Source organism: Argopecten irradians, chromosome 15 (assembly GCF_041381155.1).
Source record: "Argopecten irradians isolate NY chromosome 15, Ai_NY, whole genome shotgun sequence".
NCBI classification, from domain to species: Eukaryota; Metazoa; Mollusca; class Bivalvia; order Pectinida; family Pectinidae; genus Argopecten; species Argopecten irradians.
In genome coordinates, this window is record NC_091148.1 from 3,185,609 (window position 1) to 3,205,987 (window position 20,379).

Sequence of the window (20,379 nt, forward strand, 5' to 3'; positions counted from 1 at the left end):
GTAATATACAGAAGAAAATTATATTCCAGGTGTAAAAAGATATATTACCCTTTTTTTGGTTTTGGAAACAGTATAATAAATTGGGTAAGATGTTTTCACACTTTTTTTTTGGTTTTGGAAACAGTATGATAAATTGGGTAAGATGTTTTCACAACAAGGCTAGCGCTACTGTTATTTAAGGTGGGAACTTATCTTCAATCTTTCCAATTAAAAGAGGTTGTCGTCAAGGTGACCCTATCGCTCCTTATATCTTTATTCTATGCGCAGATATTTTGGCAATTAAATTACGACATAATGATACCTCACTGGCACTAGATGGTTCGGAGAAATTACTTATAGAATCGATAAAAGAACTAAGACATTTCATTAGTGTATTAGGACTGAAAATTAAAATTTCAACAACTCAAGTGGTATGGATCGGAAGCAAAAATAAAGCGTAGATACATTTCTTCCAGAGTTAGATCTATAGTAGGAGCAAGAAAGGTTCACTCTGCTAGGCATTGACTTCCATGTTAATCTACATCTTATACCAAAGTTGAACTTTGACAAAAATATCTGATGAAACTGAAAGCTCTTATAAAATCATGGAATAGAAGATTTTAGTCCAATCGGCGAAATACATATAATTAAATCATTACTGATTTCCCAATTGAATCAATTATTTCTGTCTTTGCCAAGCCGGATGAAAAAGTTCTTTCCTAATTTGGGATAGTCAATTACATAAGATTAAAAGGGATATTTTGATACAAGATTATACTGAAGGTGGATTAAATACACTCTCTCATAGTCAGTTGGATTAGAAGAGCTCGTCTTCTCTACACTAAAATGTGTATCAAACAAATACAAACACGCAAATATCAATTTGCCGTCTAGCCCGCCGTGTGAATAGTGGTCGGCATTTAATATCAAGAACATGAATAGTGAATATAAAAGTGAGATAGAAAAACAATCTTTCAGACTACTTTGATAAGAATCATTTACCCATGTAGTTTTAATAATTAATATGCTCATATGAAAATTACTGTTTCCTCAGAGTTTATCCCCGTCATAGAGATAATCTGCTCGCTTATGAAAAACCGGATAAATTTCCGGAAACCTGCGTCCTACATGTAATGGCACGAGAGAGTTAAGAAAAACTGCTTCCCACTGTTATCCTCAGGGGTAACATTGGACCTATGTTACATACTCCTTTACAACATTAATACCGACCGTTAGAAACTATAAAAATAGGTCAAACAAACAAAAAATAGTATGACCGCTCTGTATGGGACGACGGCTAGAAATGACCCAACTCGCATTCACTGCGCGAAGCGTTAGCGCACCGCACGTGCTACCCTAGCTACACGTGCCGGACCAGACAAATTATTCCAGCTATACTAGCGAAACGCGGGAATATTTTAGTCTTCTCTACACTAAAATGTGTATCAAACAAATACAAACACGCAAATATCAATTTGCCGTCTAGCCCGCCGTGTGAATAGAATTTCAAAGAAAGGGTTTTTCTTGTATTGAAGTCTAATAAAATGACTCGTTATTACAAACCTAAGTTCTGAGTTACTTCTAGAATTTTGGTTAAAGAATCTGCTACATAACCATCTTTGCTCGATTCGCTCCTCCAGCGACCGTGTCGTTGGAAACAACGTTCATTGACATTGTTATTAGCTGCTACTGTAGCGCCTCCCGCCCGGAGAGAGTGTAAACCTAAATCTTCCCCGTCCGAAACTAATTTTAATCTCTTGATAATAGCTTCCCTTGCTCCTGTATAACTAATGGGTTTATTTTTATGAATTAGCTTACAGGTGGACAAAGACCTATATACCTGTTTAAACAAATAATCGTCAGACTTAAGATCGATCTCAGCCACCTATAATATCTCTTTAACATGTTATAGGGACATGCTAATGTACTGCCTTTACTAATAAAACCTTGTTGTCTTGATGGTACTGATCTGTCTTGCTTTTCTTTACAATAAGATAGAAATAGTCTTCGAACAACTTAACATCTGATCAACATAGACCACTGAGTTCGTTAAAACGCAGAAATCCAGAAAAAACAAATCAGTATCATTGCCAAATCTCTAACTATTAACAAGTCCTCTGTATGAGAAAACATAGAACACAATGAAATTAAAATGTCACTTGTGACCGGAGCCTTCTTACAAACCGGCTTTTTGGCGACGCGCTTTGATGCCTCTACCAGAGAGATGACGAAAGTGTTCATAGTAGGATCGGTATGTCCACTAACATTAAGAGCCCATTTGATGGCATAAATTGCTGTATTCAAAACAGAAAAAGTCGATCCTTTATCAAACAAATTGTTCATATACAGCGCGGGATGTTTCCCATCGCTTGAAAGAACCATAATATTTACAGTTAGTGTTGTCGCTTTTGCTCAGCAAAATACGATCGGCCATACCCGTGGATAGAATGTCCAGAGAAGACCCCTCCTTCACTCCGGAACCTCGGACAGCATTCTGGACGGCCTGACGAAGTCCTAAGCCTGTCGGTGAAAAACATCAACGCCAGTAAATAAGCACATAGCTTCACACAATGCTAAAATCTACCATTAGCGCGATCATGGCGAATGCCAATACGGATGACCCAAAACACCCGTTATTACCTCTACCCCTCATCGTAACGTTACTGTTAGATAGCAAACGATGATCTTTCACATACCCTTGAAAACCACCCTGTTTACAAATAATGGGCCAACATGGCGCTGACTTTCATTCAGTAACTAGCAGAGTGCCATACGCGTTTTCGTTTCTCATTTTTTCGATAATCTTACAGACCAACCTAGGAGGCAGGACTAACCAATTGTTGTCCGTGCCCCAGAAAACAAAAAGCGTCAATTGCCTCTGTACCCGCACACCACCATCTAGAATTGAAACGTAAACATTTACGATTGTAACCTGTCGCAAACCTGTCCACTACGTGTGGACCCCATAAATATTCACATAACTCAAACACCCAGTGTTGAACCGACCAATCATCACAGTCCATACACCTACTGAGATAATCAGCGGCCCCGTTTACGGACCTAGGTATCCATTGAGCACTTAGACTTACCTGTCTGGATTCGCAAAAACTATTGAGTTCATGTGCAATTTTTTGGTAAATTTTCAACCCTGCTGCCTACGTTCACAATAGAACAAACGTTTTTGTTGTCTAGCAGTAACTTTACGTTTTTCCTGTTACCTGATCAACTGTGCTGTACAATACCCTTTTTGCAACCTTGAGCTCCCTCCATGTTGAGCTGAGTGACATTTTGTTTTCATTCCACGTACCTATCACATTTGTAGTTTGATTCAATAGATCATTGTTCACCGCCTCCCTATTGGAAGACTTACCTGAAACCTGATCAGCTACAAAATCTACTGTATACAGATCTACGTTTGATATACAATCGCCCGTCAGAGGGCTAACTTCACATGAGGACGAGCTCCTGCTGTCCAGTAGAGCAACAGCGACAGGAATGTTACCCGGAAAATCCCAATGCTCGTAAGGGATATCGATACAGGAGGAACCAAAACCTCCTAAACCAACACCAGAAGCATCGGTGCACACTACAGCGGAGCATGTACGGGTTTCCTTCAGTCTGGAACCGTTCTCATTCAGCTGACGTATATATAATAACTAAAACTCTATCTCATCTAGAGCTGGCTTTGTCAACATAACACACGCATTCCAGCTTGCTCTGGATAGTAAACAGTTGTAAAACTCACGTGTTCTCAGTCTGGCCTGACAGCCAATCACAGTCTGCATTGAAATAATCCTACCCACAATACCCGCTATGTACCTGTCACTGAACAATAGCTGACCCCTTTGAGAGACAAGTGTCAGCGTATGGTCTAACAAAAGCAGCAAGCAATCTAGCCTGCCATTGGTTACCCTGACCACGCCTTCGTTCATCGACCATGTGTACCCGAGCCACGTGGCGGACTGTGTCGGCTCCCATTGACATTTGTCCTGGGCAATGATGGAACCGTAATCAGCCAATGACTGTTGTACATACCTGCTGGCCTTGTTGGCCCCGCCTTCTGTCACCTGACCTCCGACTTCCGATAAACATTTCAAACGTAAGAGCTTTTGCATTTCTGATTTGACGAACTCGGGATTTTCCCTTGCCGATTTATTATTACTTAAATTGGTGGGATGTCTCGAAAAGGGGATTCTATAACCTTCGCTAATAATAGTCAGGACTGCATTGCACGTACCTTGTTCTGCCCAATGATTGAACTTACATTTCAGCGTACCAACGGGCGAACAAATCGCCTCCGTTGGGGGGTCATTATTGACAACATATTCGGTAATACTCGCCTCGATTTGTGTGCTAGATACATTTTCACTAGAGCATACAGACTCGCTACAGACATGCACAGAATCGCAAAAAATACTTATCTTACTGACACCCGAGGAAGACGACGTCTTGGGGATAGCTGGACACTCCATCCGCCAATGCCCCGGCTTGCCACAGGCAAAACAAATCCCTGGTCTATGAGGCCTCGTCGACACGCCCTTGTAATTATCCTGTCCAATGGTAGGAATGCTCCTCGTGTCGTCGTATGGCGTGTATTTGCTCCTCCCACGTCCGGGTTTAGCCTTGTTAGTTTTTCGTTTTTTGTTTGCCCTTGCTCTGGCCCTGTTAATCTTCTTTTCGTCGTCTGAATCGGAGGCAATGGGATTGGCAACATATTCCTCAACTGCCTTCCAACCAGCTTCAGACGTGTCTGCCAATGTTACTAATTTTTGACGATAATTTATTAAGTCAATACCCTCGGCATTTTTGGATTTCGATGAAGAGGGTTCTGTATCGGCCAACTGGTTTGCTTCCACTAACTTAAACTTCACTTTTTCATTAAATTTGTGTTGATCCTCACAACTCTTTTTTTGTAAATTTGTGAGGCTCGGCGCACAAAATGTTTTGTAGTAAACGGCACAATTGAGCTTCAGAACTGTCACAAAGTCTACTCTCCAAAGTACCAAGTCGAGCAGGCATTAACTGATCCAACTGAGATAGAATCTGGCTCTGAGACGACTCTACGGCCGTTTTTACTTGGTTTTAAATACACATTTCAACTTCAGGATCCATGACGGCTAGCTAAATAGTATGACCGCTCTGTATGGGACGACGGCTAGAAATGACCCAACTAGCATTCACTGTGCGACGCGCTAGCGCACCTCACGTGCTACCCTAACGTGCCGGACCAGACAAATTATCCTTGCTATACTAGCGAAACGCGGGAATATTTTATTCTTACTACATGTAAATGGCAAGTGATTCTTGAAACATATATTAACATAGCTTTGTTAGCTAACTGTGGACTTGAATATGTGAGACTGTGCCAAAATAAATATAAGACTATTTTTGACATGATGTATTTAAAGCTTGCTAGCATCTGCATTCTAGTTACAAGAAGAATATTTACAAACATGAATTTTATATGAAAAATCACATCTGGTACAATGATGAAATTGCTATAGGAAAAATATATTTTTATGAAGGACTTATATCAGAAAGGAGTTATAGTGACACAAGATCTAGTGAAGGATAGCATTACTGGTACCTTTTTTACCTTTGATAAATTTACTCAAAAATAACAAACTCACAGTAATTTTTACGTTATCTAAGTATTTACCGCAGTCAAGAAATATTGCTCCAATTCAGCTCTCCCATATGCTAATGTTGAACATCCTTACTTTCCAATCAACCTAGAATTATTTCTTATGAAGTCAAAAGGATCGAAACATTTTTACAACTTTCTTATTAAAAACAATGTAATTCCAACTGCGTAGAAAAAAAAATGAAAAAGGACTTCTGATTTAGATAAGCCTACTTAGAATTAATTTTTCAAACTTCCCTTCACTATCACTAAAACACAAAGCTTCGATGGTTTCAGTAAAGAGTGAATCATTATAAACTATCTATTTAAATCTCATATTGTAATTTATCCATTTTGTGTTCTCTGTAATTCTGAGACTTAAGACTATTACACTTTTTGTTTGTTTGTTTAATTTATTAACGTCCTATTAACAGCTATGGTCATGTAAGGACGGCCTCCCATGTATGCGGTGTGTTGCGTGTATGTTGTGCGAGGTAAGTGTACTGGGAGACTGCGGTATGTTCGTGTTGTTTCTTCTTGTATAGTGGAACTGTTGCTCTCTTTATAGTGCTATATCACTAAAGCATGCCGCCGAAGACACCAAGCAACACACCCCACCCGGTCACATTATACTGACAACGGGCGAACCAGTCGTCCCACTCCCTGTATGCTGAACGCTAAGCAGGAGCAGAAACTGCCACTTTTATAGACTTTGGGGTGTCTCGGCCAGGGGACAGAACCCATGCCTTCCTCACAGGGGCGAACGCTCAACTCAAGGCCAAAAGTGAGGCGGTGCCAAGGGAAGCATTAGGAAAGATAAAGTCAGTTAGGAAGAAGAGAAAAGATAAGATCCTAAATTTAGTCGCCTTTTACGATCATGCAATAGGGGCAGCAGATACAATTCTAACGCCCTACCTGCAGGGCCAAGACTATTACACATGCTCTGTGGTGATGCCAAAAGGTTTAGGTCCTTCTTTATACTTATTCCCATTAGTTTAAATAAGGCCACACCAATTTGAAAAATAGTTCTTCGGGATTTGGGGGTAAAAAGTGGGGCGGGATTTGGGGGGAAAAGTGGGGCGAGAGGGTGTATTGGAATGTATTGGATCTTCTTTCACAAAACCTGAAAAAAATAGAAATAGATAATGAAATTATCATTATGATTAAACATTATATTTACAAGATGAGATGTCTCCATAAGTCCTTAAATATAAATGCTTTAATTAACACTATCAAGGAACACAATAGGGTACAAAAGTATATATCAATGAGTTAAGGTGATGCTACTAAAGAAAGGTTTGATAAGAATTGGAAAAAGTGGGAAAAACTGGTATACATTATTTGTTCAGTGTTTTTTTTCTATATTTTTATCTTCCTGACCTTGGATGTTATTTCTACAATCAATCATATATGTTTCATATTTAAACCATATCTCTCTGTCTGTTTGTCTGTCTGCATGTATGTCTGGCTGTCTGTCTATATGTCTCTGTCTGTTGTCGGTCTGTCTCTCTCTCTCTCCTAGTATTCGATATATTTGTTCTATTTGTTTGTGCATAACTCAATTAAATTATATTATAAAACTCATTCATATCAATTTAAATGTACAGTGATGACCTTACACTGTCTAATTATCACTATTTTTATGGATGATGTTGATGCGGATGATGATACAATATATAATGTTATTTGATGATATTACTATATAAGAGTTATTGATGATGGTATTGAAATAAATGTAGTGATATTGTTGACATTGATAATTAATGATCATGGTAATGTTGATGCTAATTGAGTGATGATGTTAGTGTGCACACAGCTGTAGCTATAATGATGATGTTTATTGAGTGGTGATAATGATAATTAAATATCATAATTAATGTCTTTTCTCCACCAAGACAACACATGGCAAGTCTTTTAAGTAAGTAGACTGATCTGTATCTATTCTTCTCTTGAGGAGACATCCTCTATCGCTTCTCCAGTAACGAGGCCAGGCGCTTGCTTACACTATTAAGGAGATCAGGCACCACTCAAAATCCCGAGCCCTTGTGAAGTTTATAAGCTGCGTTCATGATATCGTCACTATGGAGTAAGCTACTGAGTCTAAAGATAATATTCCGATTTTTTTGAACCTCCTGGGAGGCAATGGACAGCTGTGAGTAACAAAAGAAGCTATTCATCCATTTTCATTTGACTTGCCAGGAAATCCCTTACGCCTTTCTGCGTTGTTTTGGGAGGTTCTCGAAATTTACTCTTCATTCCTCTAATCAACAAGTTCCATGTGCGGCCCAACATGTCCAACTTTGTTCTCTCGTTGTCTACAGCAGTGATCCGTTGTCAGTATAATGTGACCGGAGGGGTGTGTTGCTTGGTGTCTTTGCGGCATGCTTCAGTAATATAGAACTATAAAAAGGGCAACAGTTCCACTATACGAAAAGATACAACAAGTAAATATACCAGTCTCCCAAAACACGCACCTCGCACACATACACGCAACACACTTCGTACATGGGAGGCCGTCATTACATGACCCTTGCTGTTAATAGGAAATCAATTAATCAAACAAACAAACAAATCGGGTAAGGATTCCTCCGTATGGTCTTAATCGTTAGCTACGACTGTATGCTATTCAATAAGTAAATGACTGTTAAGGCCCATGAGCCTCTTGTTCTATATTTGTATGTAGTACCAAACATTCTCGAGGTCCATTGTTGTACAATATGTATATATGATATCGGAGGTTGACTTTAGTAGCTTACAGTTGTTTGAACCAAAATAAAAAACAAAACTATCACAGCCCCACTGTCTAGAACACATCCTGCCACACCATATATGGTTCGCTGCGTTCGTTTCCTCAAGGACTGAAAACACATCACCTGCGGATCCGAGTCTTTCTGTCCATTTGTTACAAGTACCTGTTAAAAGCATGAAAAAATTAGAAAAAAAAATGATTAAAAAATAATCGAACACATTGAAAATCTTTCTTTATGTTACATTGATTAAGAAACAAGTTCTACCATTTATACACTGAATGGTAGTGCTCATGGAGAACCCTTTGGTCGGGCATTTGAACCCTGACTTCAGCTGGGTTCGGACAAGCCTGGTTTGGTGAAACACTGGTGTTTTATATACAAAAACGCAAGATCAAACATTTCAATGAACATATAAAGATGTAGGTACTAAATTGAAAACAATTGTCGTATACATCTTTATTTAGCTTTGTTGTACTCTTTGGACTAGATGACTACGCACAGGGAAAATCTCGTCCCCTGAAATTCCATTTCAATAACGATTCTGGAAGCAGTAATTTGACAAATAGAAATGTAATCTGAACGTGGACCAAACGAAGTATTGCCAGATCCTTTTTCATACGCATTGATGATAAGGATATCATTTTAGTAAGCCTTTAGTTTTGCGTTGTTTTTACGACGGGTTTAGATGACCTAGCTGTAGTCATCATGTTTCGTCCGTCGACATCCGCCGTTTGTAATCTTTCAAATTCTAACATTTCGACTTAGTGTTGTTAATTTTTCGGATCGATCCGAAATCCAAGAAGCCGCATTGTTGAAAGCACATTTTAAACTTCCTCTTAAGTGCTTCAATCATGATTTAGCTGAAACTTGCATGGAATGTTTCTGACAATGTCCCGATCAAAAAATGTTATTCTTGGTTCGATTCTTAATCCAAGATGGCCGCCACAGTGACATCTTCAAAACAGATTTTGAACATCTTAAGTTGTGCCAGTGCGATTGAACTGATATTTGTCATACCACAGTCTCCCGAAACAAGCACCTCGCACTACACACACCCTACACACCGCATACAAGAAAGGTCGTTCTTACATAAACGTAGCTATCAATAGGACGTTAAATATCAAACAAACAAACCAACAAATAAACTGTCGCTTGAATGACAATGTCTTGTTAGTTAGCGGGTCGATCTAAAATCCAAGATGGACACCTTGTAATCAATTTCTTCTCCAGTTCTAAAGCCTGACATGGTCCCGACCAAGTGTTGTTATTTTTTAAGTTGATCCGATATAAAAGATGACCACATCAGCTTGGAAAACTTATCCTGAACTTCATCTGAGGTTCTACCGTTGATATTTAGCTTAAATTTGCTTCAAATCATTCCGATATGGTCTTGACCAAATTTTGTGTTGTTCTCAAATTCAATATGGCCAACATAATACCATATCTAATTACTTTTTATAAGACTGATGCTTAGGTTGTCTGATGACCGTTTAGGCCATCTGGGCCTCTTGCTGTATCTATTGATCATTTGATTTAATTTCGAATACTTACTTAACATATTCGCTACTGGGCATCCCTTTACCTCCAGTCTCATAGATCGGTAGGATTTTCCGGAGACGGATATTATCCGGATAGATTTAGCGAATACATTCTCTGCCAACGTGTTCGTTACGAGTGTATGACTGTCAGTATTCCCGGGAAACACCTGTATAAAATATAGTAAACGATTTTAGAATTTCATAAATAACTCGTATTAAATTTGTTTGACTGAATGAATCAACATTCTATTAACAACCAGGGCCTTGCAATAATTAAACACCACATTTAATTTGTCGTTTACTGTTAAAAAGTATATTTCGGATTTTAGAAATAAATCAACGGTTTATTACTTATTTTATGTATCAATGGATGCTGTTTTTGTCAAAGGGTTTTCTTGATAAATTAGATTGGCAAAATATACGGCTTGATCATTTAAGATGTATATTTCACCTTAACATCGCCGTATGATAAGATAGAATTCCAGTTGATTCCGTCCATACTGATGTTGACGCTATACAACGATACCCACTGGTCCAAATCTCCCCTTCCTAGCGTCTGTACGGCTTTTAAGTTCGAGGTGGTCTGAAACTCGACCTGAAAATAAAACATTGTCAAGAAGAGTTATATGTCTTAATGACTACTTGTATAATAATCAGCTGCGCAAACCATTTTTCGAGGTCGCTAAAGGCAAATTCAAAATAATATGAATATCACCTCGCTATACGTCCAGCTATGACAAAAGAAAATAAATATTTGTGAATTAATCAAATTCAAATGTTGTTATTAAAGTTCTCATGACGTTGCAATATATTTAAGTGTGAAGCGGTGTTATTAGGGAACTATTTCCTGGGAAAGGACCATCTGAGTCTACAGAAGTGTTACTTTCTGCTCCTGTTTAGCGCTCGGCAGTATTGTACGTTCGTTGTCAGTATGATGTGACAGAGAGCTAAGTGTGTTGCCTGGTGTCTCCGGTCTTTGTGAAAACACAATTTAAATTCTTCTGTAACGCGCAATATTGATAAAACGATACAATGTTGGTACGATGATAAGATAGGAAAACGTTCATAATTTTTTTTTAAATGCCGATTTCTTTGAGATGATTGGAACAAGGAGTACATGTCGAAACATCGTAATACGTTATTTCTTATGCGTTTAAAATCAATATAATGCGCTAAAATAATGTCCACGGTCAACAGATAAGGATGAAACAGATTTCAAACTACCATACACTGATATCAAACCCTCAATTCAGTTAGCCATCAAATAAAATACCAATGGAATCAGAGGTGGTCTATCGAAACCAACAAAAACTATTTGAAATACAACATACACTTAAAATAAACTAGCTTGATCGATTCCCTTTACACGTGACCTATATGTACAACTACCCTTGAAGGACCATTATTCGTCATGGTAATCAAATCTTCCGTATATCAACAAACCAGAAAGAAATAAAATGTACCAATTTTATCAACACAAATGTATATTTTTTTTTACTTTGTTATGTATGACACTAAATACATGTAGTTATGGGATAAGGGAGATAACTCCTATAGGTTTTTTTATCAATACATCCTATAAAGGTCATATCATTGATTTAGGTTATAGAACTTTCTAGAATATAATCATGTATAAACAAATATGTTTGTAAACATGTTGATTATAAGTAGAGATCTAGAATGATCTATTTCCAGAAAGTTCTGTGTGTTTATTTGTTTACTGTTTTTAGTTAGATATTTCTAGAAGTAGAGGGTTCTCCAGTATTCTTGAATTAGGGTTTAGCTATATATACTCCAGCTGCCCAAGGCTAATCAGAACTGTAATGAGACCTGTAATAAGACATATCAAGAATTGTACAGCGCCATATAAGATTCTATTGGGAGAGCTATTGTGACTTTATCTGTGGATTATTACAACACTTTGTGTGGATTTATTCATATTGCCTGGAACTTTACAAATCATCGGTGGACATTCAATTTCCTTGTGGATTGGTGATTATTGTTAATTTGAAACCTGGAAGGACCAAGGATTATACCAGGACATTCGCATACAGATAAGTAACACTTTAAATCATCGTACTACTCTTGTACCACCACCAATTACTTTAGACATTGTAAACCATCTCTGTATAATATTGTATATATAATTAAATTGTGTTTTGAATTTAGCTGCTGGTTTCTCCTTTCTGTTATTCGTTAATGTAACAGAATTGGGGGCTCGTGTCCGAAATCGATATTTTATTTGTGGAATCTAACTTTGAAAAATCAATTAAGAAATTTTCAAAATTTGTGTACAAACTTTGAGTTTACATTTGAAACCAACAGCTAGATAAATATGACTACTATGCAGGTAGAACAGTTTGTTAAAGCACCATCCCTGGAAGTTCTTTTGCAAGTTAGTAAGAAGGATTTACTGTTATTGGGTAAACATTTAGGCCTTACTATCAAAACTAATTTGAGGAAAGCTGAAATTAGGAATGTAATTATAAGATATTTTGTTGACAATGGCAAATTTGACTCTAGTGCATTAGATAGCATAGAGGAAACAGTCACTTCAGAAATCCAAATTAGACAAATGGAACTTGAACATGAAATGAAAATGAAACAAATAGAGAAAGAAATGAGAGAAAGAGAAATAGAAAAGGAGTTAAGAGAAAAAGAAATAGACAAAGAAAGAGAGTTAAGAGAAAAAGAAATAGACAAAGAAAGAGAGTTAAGAGAAAAAAGAAATTGAGAGAGATCAGATGTTAGAGCTAGAGAAGCAGAAAATTCAAGCTGAAACAGAACTTAGAATGAAAGAATTAGAGCTAGCTTCTCAAGACAGTTCAAGTAATCTAACTTTTAGGGGTTTACAAGGAAACAGAGGTTTTGATGTCAGTAGAAACATTAGGTTAGTTCCTCCTTTTCAAGAGAAAGAAGTTGACAAGTATTTTCTGCATTTTGAGAAAATAGCTGATAGTATGAAATGGCCTGAAGATAAGCTTACAATGCTTCTTCAAAGTGTCTTGATAGGTAAAGCTAGAGACATTTATTCTTCTTTATCTGTAGATGACATTTCAAATTACCAAGTGGTCAAGAAAGCTATTTTGAATGCTTATGAGTTAGTTCCTGAGGCTTACCGCCAGAAATTTCGAAACTCGAGAAAGAGAGATGAACAAACTCATGTAGAATTTGCCAGAGAAAAAGAACAATTATTTAATAGGTGGTGTGATTCTAAAGAAATTGATGAGGATTTCGGTAAATTGAGGCAATTATTGTTGATAGAGGAGTTTAAACGTTGTGTCCACATAAACATAAAAACTCATTTAGATGAGAGAAAAGTTGAAACACTTAGTGAAGCAGCTACAATGGCTGATGATTACGCTCTCACCCACAAAGGCTCATTTGTTAAAAACAGTTCTCAAGACAAAAACAGTACCACAGGTACTAGTAAATTTGGTCAGCCTAGGAACCCAACCTTTAGTGGCCCTTCTAACGACAAACCTAAATTAGGTGATAAGACTAAGTCTGATTCTAAAACAGATCATAGGGCAGGTGTGGGGTCTCCTTCTGATCCTGTTTGTAATTACTGCAAGAAAGTAGGACATATTATGTCTGAATGTTATTCTCTCCAGCGTAAGGAGCAAAGGCGTAAACAGTCAGTTCCTTCTGTGTTAGCTATGTCAAAGCCTAGTCAGAAACTTAGTGATATTGTGGAAGATTCTAAAGTGTCTGTTGAGATTAAGAGCTCAGAGTCTGATAGTGTCTTGGAGAAGTACTCTCCCTTCATTTCTGAAGGTTTTGTTTCACTTACTAGTGATATTACCAACTTGAAACCTGTGAAGATTTTGCGAGATACTGGGGCTTCTCATTCTTTGATATTAGATGGCGTAGTGCCTTTGTCTGAGGAGACCTCATGTGGTAGTAGTGTTTTGCTTCAAGGTGTAGAGTTAGGTTTTGTTAATGTGCCTCTCCATTGTGTTTATTTAAAGTCAGACTTGGTTACTGGGCCTGTCACAATTGGTGTTAGACCGGAACTTCCCATAGAGGGCGTGTCGCTCATTTTAGGCAATGACTTGGCTGGAGAGAAAGTTAGGGTAGATCCCTTAGTGTCCAGTATCCCTGATAAAACAGATGATGCTGAGACTATTCAACAGGAATTTCCTGGTATTTTCCCTTCTTGTGCTGTAACTCGTTCAATGAGTAAGAAGGTTTCTGATGTTGCAGTGGTTGAGGATCATTATAGTCCAGGGTTAGGTGACACTTTCTTGGCTCATGATATAGAGGATATCGGGGGCAAGTGTGATCTTTTGAGCAATCCTGTAGACTTTGATAGTGATGGAGTTGTTCCTAACAAGGGTACTTCTTTGTCTGACATGATGAGTAAATCATCTTTGTCTAGAGAGGAGCTTATAGTAGAACAGGAGAAAGATCCTGAAATCTCCTTATTGTGTAATCGGGCTTTGAGTGAGGAAGAGGCTGAGAAAGTCCCGGTTTGTTACTTCCGTCAGTCAGGTGTGTTGATGCGCAAGTGGCGCCCCCCCTGATGTGTCTCCCGAGGAAGACTGGAAGGTTGTCAATCAAATAGTTGTCCCACCGAGGTATAGGCAAGATATTCTAAGTTTGTCTCATGACGTACCTATGGCAGGGCATTTAGGTGTGACCAAGACTTATAACAGGATCTTAGATCACTTCTTTTGGCCCAAGTTGAAACGGGATGTGGCTGATTTTTGTAGGTCTTGTCATACTTGTCAGGTGGTAGGGAAACCTAATCAGAAAATCCCTGTTGCCCCTTTGCACCCCATTCCAGCATTTGAGGAACCATTTAGTAGAGTCATTATAGACTGTGTAGGTCCTCTACCCAAAACTAAGTCTGGGAATGAGTATCTTTTAACTATTATGTGTGCTTCCACACGCTTTCCTGAAGCCATTCCACTCAGGAATATTAAAGCCCCTAACATAGTCAAGGCTTTGGTTAAATTCTTTACATTGGTTGGTCTTCCAAAAGCTGTCCAGTCGGACCAAGGTTCAAATTTCATGTCTGGTATTTTTCAACAAGTCATGTACCAGCTCCAGATCAAGCAATATAAGTCTAGTGCTTATCATCCAGAGTCTCAGGGTGCTTTAGAACGTTTTCATCAGACATTGAAGAATATGATGAGATCTTATTGTTTTGAAAACAAAAGAGATTGGGACGAAGGTATACACATGTTGTTGTTTGGCGTTAGAGAATCTGTACAAGAATCTCTTGGCTTCAGTCCCTTTGAGAACTTGTGTTTGGACATACTGTACGTGGTCCTTTGAAAATTTTGAAAGACAAAATTTTGGACGAAGATTCTAAAGTGAATCTCTTAGAGTATGTGTCTAACTTTAATCAAAGGTTGACAAGGGCATGTGAACTGGCAAAAGAAAATTTGGCCGTTACTCAAACCAAAATGAAAACATGGTATGATAAAGATGCCCGTGTAAGAAGTTTTGATCCAGGTGACAAAATTTTGGCTCTATTACCAATACCGGGTCAGCCTTTGCAAGCTAGATATTTTGGACCTTATATTGTTGAGAAAAAGGTCGATGATGTTAACTACATTGTACAAACTCCAGGGAGGCGCAAGAAAACTCAATTATGTCATGTTAATATGCTTAAGGAATATGTAGATAGAGAAGAGAGCAAGACCTCTCAACCTATTGCTACTTTGGCCTCTGTACCATCACAAAGTGTAAGTACAGCTGATATTTGTAAATTAGACTTAGATGGTGGTGTACAAGATGTAGGTTTAGACTGTGGTGTTAAGTTAAGGAATTCAGATGTGCTCGCGAACTTGGACAAGAAACTATGTCATCTATCGGAAAAAGAACGCAATGAACTTAAAGATTTGATACTTGAGTATAAACATTTGTTTCCGGATACACCAGGCAAAACAGATGCTATCTATCACGACGTGGATGTAGGCGATGCGCCACCTGTCAAGCAACATCCTTACCGTGTCAATCCTTTGAAAGAAGAACACTTAAAGAAAGAAATTCAATACATGTTGGACAATGATATTATTGAACCAAGCAAAAGTGAATGGAGCTCTCCATGTGTTCTGGTACCAAAGCCAGACAAGACATACCGGTTCTGTACTGACTTCAGAAAAGTAAACTCTGTCAGTAAAACAGACTCTTATCCAATTCCAAGGATTTGACTCGTGTATTGACAAAGTTGGCAAAGCCAAGTACGTAAGCAAGTTTGACCTGTTGAAAGGATATTGGCAGGTGCCATTAACAGAAAGAGCTAAAGAAGTGTCGGCATTTGTAACCTCACAAGGTTTGTACCAGTACAAAGTTATGCCGTTTGGTATGAAGAATGCCCCGGCAACATTTCAACGTCTTCTTAACAGCGTGATATCAGACCTGGAAGGCTGTGATGGATACATTGATGACGTCATCAACTACCACGACACGTGGGAAGACCATCTACGCGGGATTCGTGAATTCTTCGAAAGACTCACTACCATGAAATTGACTGTAAACTTATTGAAATGTGAATTTTGTCATGCAACTGTTGAATTTTTAGGCCATGTTGTAGGACAGGGGCAGGTTAAACCTGTTCAGGCCAAAGTAGAATCAATTATAGATTTTCCAACTCCTGGAGGCAAGAGAGAGCTGATGAGATTTCTTGGTATGGCTGGATACTACAGAAAATTTTGTCAAAATTTCTCTGTTATAGCAGCTCCACTTACTGCTTTGTTAAAGAAAAATGTCAAATTTGTCTGGTCAGACGAATGTAAGTCTGCCTTTGAGAAATTGAAAGCCATACTATCAAACTCACCAGTTCTGACTGCTCCAGATTTTAATAAACAGTTTAAACTGTTTGTTGACGCCAGTGATGTAGGTGTTGGTGCTGTTTTGATGCAGGAAGGTACTGAACAAATTGACCATCCAATTTGTTACTTCTCGAAAAAATTTGACAAACACCAGAGAAATTATTCCACAATTGAGAAAGAATGTTTAGCGTTGATTTTGGCCTTGAACCAATTTGATGTGTATCTCTGCACTACAGTTGTGCCTGTGTTGGTCTTCACCGACCACAACCCTTTGACATTCATTGGGAAAATGAAAAACAAAAATCAAAGAATTCTCAGGTGGAGTTTGACTTTGCAAGAGTACAATCTTGACATCAAACATATCAAAGGGAAAGACAATATTCTGGCTGATGCTTTATCAAGGATTTAAATATGACTTAATATTTGAAGAAAGTTTCCTTTTCAAGAAAACTTTCTTTTCTTTAAGGAGGGGTGTGTTATGTATGACACTAAATACATGTAGTTATGGGATAAGGGATACTATAGGTTTTTTTATCAATACATCCTATAAAGGTCATATCATTGATTTAGGTTATAGAACTTTCTAGAATATAATCATGTATAAACAAATATGTTTGTAAACATGTTGATTATAAGTAGAGATCTAGAATGATCTATTTCCAGAAAGTTCTGTGTGTTTATTTGTTTACTGTTTTTAGTTAGATATTTCTAGAAGTAGAGGGTTCTCCAGTATTCTTGAATTAGGGTTTAGCTATATATACTCCAGCTGCCCAAGGCTAATCAGAACTGTAATGAGACCTGTAATAAGACATATCAAGAATTGTACAGCGCCATATAAGATTCTATTGGGAGAGCTATTGTGACTTTATCTGTGGATTATTACAACACTTTGTGTGGATTTATTCATATTGCCTGGAACTTTACAAATCATCGGTGGACATTCAATTTCCTTGTGGATTGGTGATTATTGTTAATTTGAAACCTGGAAGGACCAAGGATTATACCAGGACATTCGCATACAGATAAGTAACACTTTAAATCATCGTACTACTCTTGTACCACCACCAATTACTTTAGACATTGTAAACCATCTCTGTATAATATTGTATATATAATTAAATTGTGTTTTGAATTTAGCTGCTGGTTTCTCCTTTCTGTTATTTGTTAATGTAACAACTTGTACCACAAGTTGTCTATCAATTAGTTATTTATATATCGCGATATGGAAGATTTCTACCCGCCGGTCGTTGGATGTTGGCCGACACAATAGGGACCTACTATTTTTGTCAGGGGGGGGGGGGCTGCTTGGCTTATTACGAAAATTGAGATAACTCCGAATAAATGTTGAGCAGCAGGCGCTTGTGAGATCGTATTTAAGCTGAAAATTTCTTGTTGTTACATCGATTTTATGTCTTTAAACCTCTTGGTCATGGAAAGTGGTGAACACCTCTGTTTACATAGAATAACGTTATGTTTTCAACAGTACCGCACCAAAAATTTCGGGTAAGTTGAATCGCCAAAATAATTTGTAAAAACCCAAAATCTGGGCTATGAATCACATGATCAGACACGTGACTTCCGGTACTTTGTTGACATACTGCTGATCAGTGCACGTGGACAGTCAAACGCTGACGGTAGTGTTTTAAAGTTTCATTTAAAATGGACTTAAGAAAATACCTTCATTTTGGGGTATATTGCTACATCGTTTTTATAAAATCACTTGGTTATAGCACACAATCTTTTTTAAGCATGACAAATCTTCCTTGATCAAATCTTATTTGGCAGACGACACTCTTTATGAAATCACGCAATAGTTCATGAGATATAAACAAAATTGAAAACATGACGAAAACAGGTCCCTGACGAATTTAGGGCACTTGACCATATGTGAAGTACTGGTTGCAATTGTTGCGTACGTCACATATCAGATATCCTAAAGACTGTAACTCCATGTTATTTAACCTTGATGATGCCAGCAGAGTCACCTGGGCAACAAGGGTAAAGATATTACTAAACGAACTTGGTTTTGGTCATTTGTGGGTACAGCAGGGCATTGGTAACGCAGATCTTTTCTTGTCGGAACTGAAACGAAGCTTGCAGGACGGCGCCCTACAGACATATTTCATATCTAAGCAAAAACAGTAAACTTGTTACCTCTCGTAAAATTAAGTCACTGGTAGAGCCTGTAAAGACCTGTTAATACTGACGGATAGAAATCTAAGGTCAGCTCTTGCCAGATTTAGATGTGGTAACCATAATTTAGTCATATAAAGTGGAAAATGGCACGGTTTGGACAGGGCTGATAGAAAATGCTCATTCTGTGTAAAAATAACGGTGTACGTGTGTTGGACGATGAACTGCATTTAGTTGTATAGTGCTCCATATATTCTGATGTAAGGCAGATTTTTTTTCCATGGATGAATATCTGTGTGAAACGAATATGCTTTTTGTTTGGAGCATTATGCAGTGAAAATTAAATCCAAAACATGGAAATACATCTTGTACGCAAAAAGTATCAGAGACAGACTGCTAAATCCTTGAATAAGGCATTTGCTAAATATTGTGCATAAATGTATTGTACAGACGATAACTATGAATGTATTATGAAATATTTGAAATGATTAATTCATGTATTTATTATTTATTGAGTAGTATTGTATTGCATTGTACAGACAACAATAATATGTAATATATTGATGCCAAGGTAGTCAGATGACCATTAAGCTTGTTTCATACTAAATAATTTGTATTACCTGTACGTAATGTCCGTCTTCGGTATCGACTGGGCACCAGCCCCTGGAACTATTGAACCTGACGTGCTGTATGCGACATGTGCTATGTGTAGATGAAGCTGATAGAGCGGCGTCAGACACCCCATAAGGCCCAGTCACCAAATCGTAGTCACATGCACCATGTCCTGTTTGAAAATATTCCAGAAGTTTCTCATATTTACAAACTTTGGCAAAAGCCCGTTTTTTGAAGTCATAATTTGATAATATATATTCTTATTATGAAAATATATTCTTTCCTCAAACACTATTATAATATTTTTTTCATATAATTCCCGACTAATTCTATGAATTTAAAATACAAATTGTAAATGCACTTAACAGCCTGGTTATGTATTCATGAATATGTATGTAATCAAATATGTACAGTTTATGATCCATTCACAAGTTTCCAATCGGACCAACAAAGTTGTATCATTATTATAACATATTTTAAGATTAGAATTTTGTTTTTTTGTTTGATTAATTAACGTCCTATTGACAGCTATGGTAATGTAAGGACGGCCTCCCATGTATGCGTTGTGTAGCGTGTATATTGTGCGAGGTGCGTGTTTTGGGAGTCTGCGGCATATTCATGTAGTGTCTTCTTGTATAGTGGAACTGTTGCCCTTTTTATAGTGCTATATCACTGAAGCATGCCGCCGAAGACACCAAGCAACACACCCCACCCGGTCACATTATAAATGGTTTGAGCTATTCAGTGTATCATATGCTACAGTGGGATAGCATTATAAAGCGAGAAAAAGTTCCACTGTACGTAAAACCAAAACACATATACACGCATCACACGACAGGTTGCATTACAGTATCAAAACCATAACGGTAACCAGATCCTTTATCAACGGATATCATTTTAATATGACTGCAGTTTGGCGTTTAATCATTTCGTTTTATTTCGGACACTTGCCAGACATA

General features: G+C 37.8%; 1 protein-coding gene and 1 pseudogene across 1 annotated transcript; both read right to left on the minus strand.

Annotated features, from left to right (window-relative positions):
• Nucleotides 1–870: 870 nt before the first annotated feature.
• LOC138308839 (uncharacterized) lies at nucleotides 871–5,091 on the minus strand (annotated as a pseudogene).
• Nucleotides 5,092–5,379: 288 nt separating this feature from the next.
• On the minus strand, nucleotides 5,380–20,378 carry LOC138309620 (contactin-associated protein-like 2). Its single transcript, XM_069250843.1, has 5 exons — nucleotides 20,372–20,378; nucleotides 19,429–19,679; nucleotides 10,342–10,485; nucleotides 9,904–10,057; nucleotides 5,380–8,514 (listed from the first exon to the last, which is right to left on the minus strand). Exons 1-5 carry the CDS (start codon nucleotides 20,376–20,378, stop codon nucleotides 8,270–8,272), a joined length of 801 nt encoding a protein of 266 aa, XP_069106944.1. The 3' UTR covers nucleotides 5,380–8,269.
• Between the last annotated feature and the right edge of the window lies 1 nt (nucleotide 20,379).

What these genes read in the sequence shown, in the direction of transcription:
- LOC138309620 (XM_069250843.1), bottom strand. An exon ending in TATCATACGGCGATGTTAAG is followed by an intron (nt 10,058 to 10,341) that starts GTGAAATATACA and finishes TATTTTATACAG; the next exon opens with GTGTTTCCCGGGAATACTGA. An exon ending in CCCAGTAGCGAATATGTTAA is followed by an intron (nt 8,515 to 9,903) that starts GTAAGTATTCGA and finishes TGCTTTTAACAG; the next exon opens with GTACTTGTAACAAATGGACA.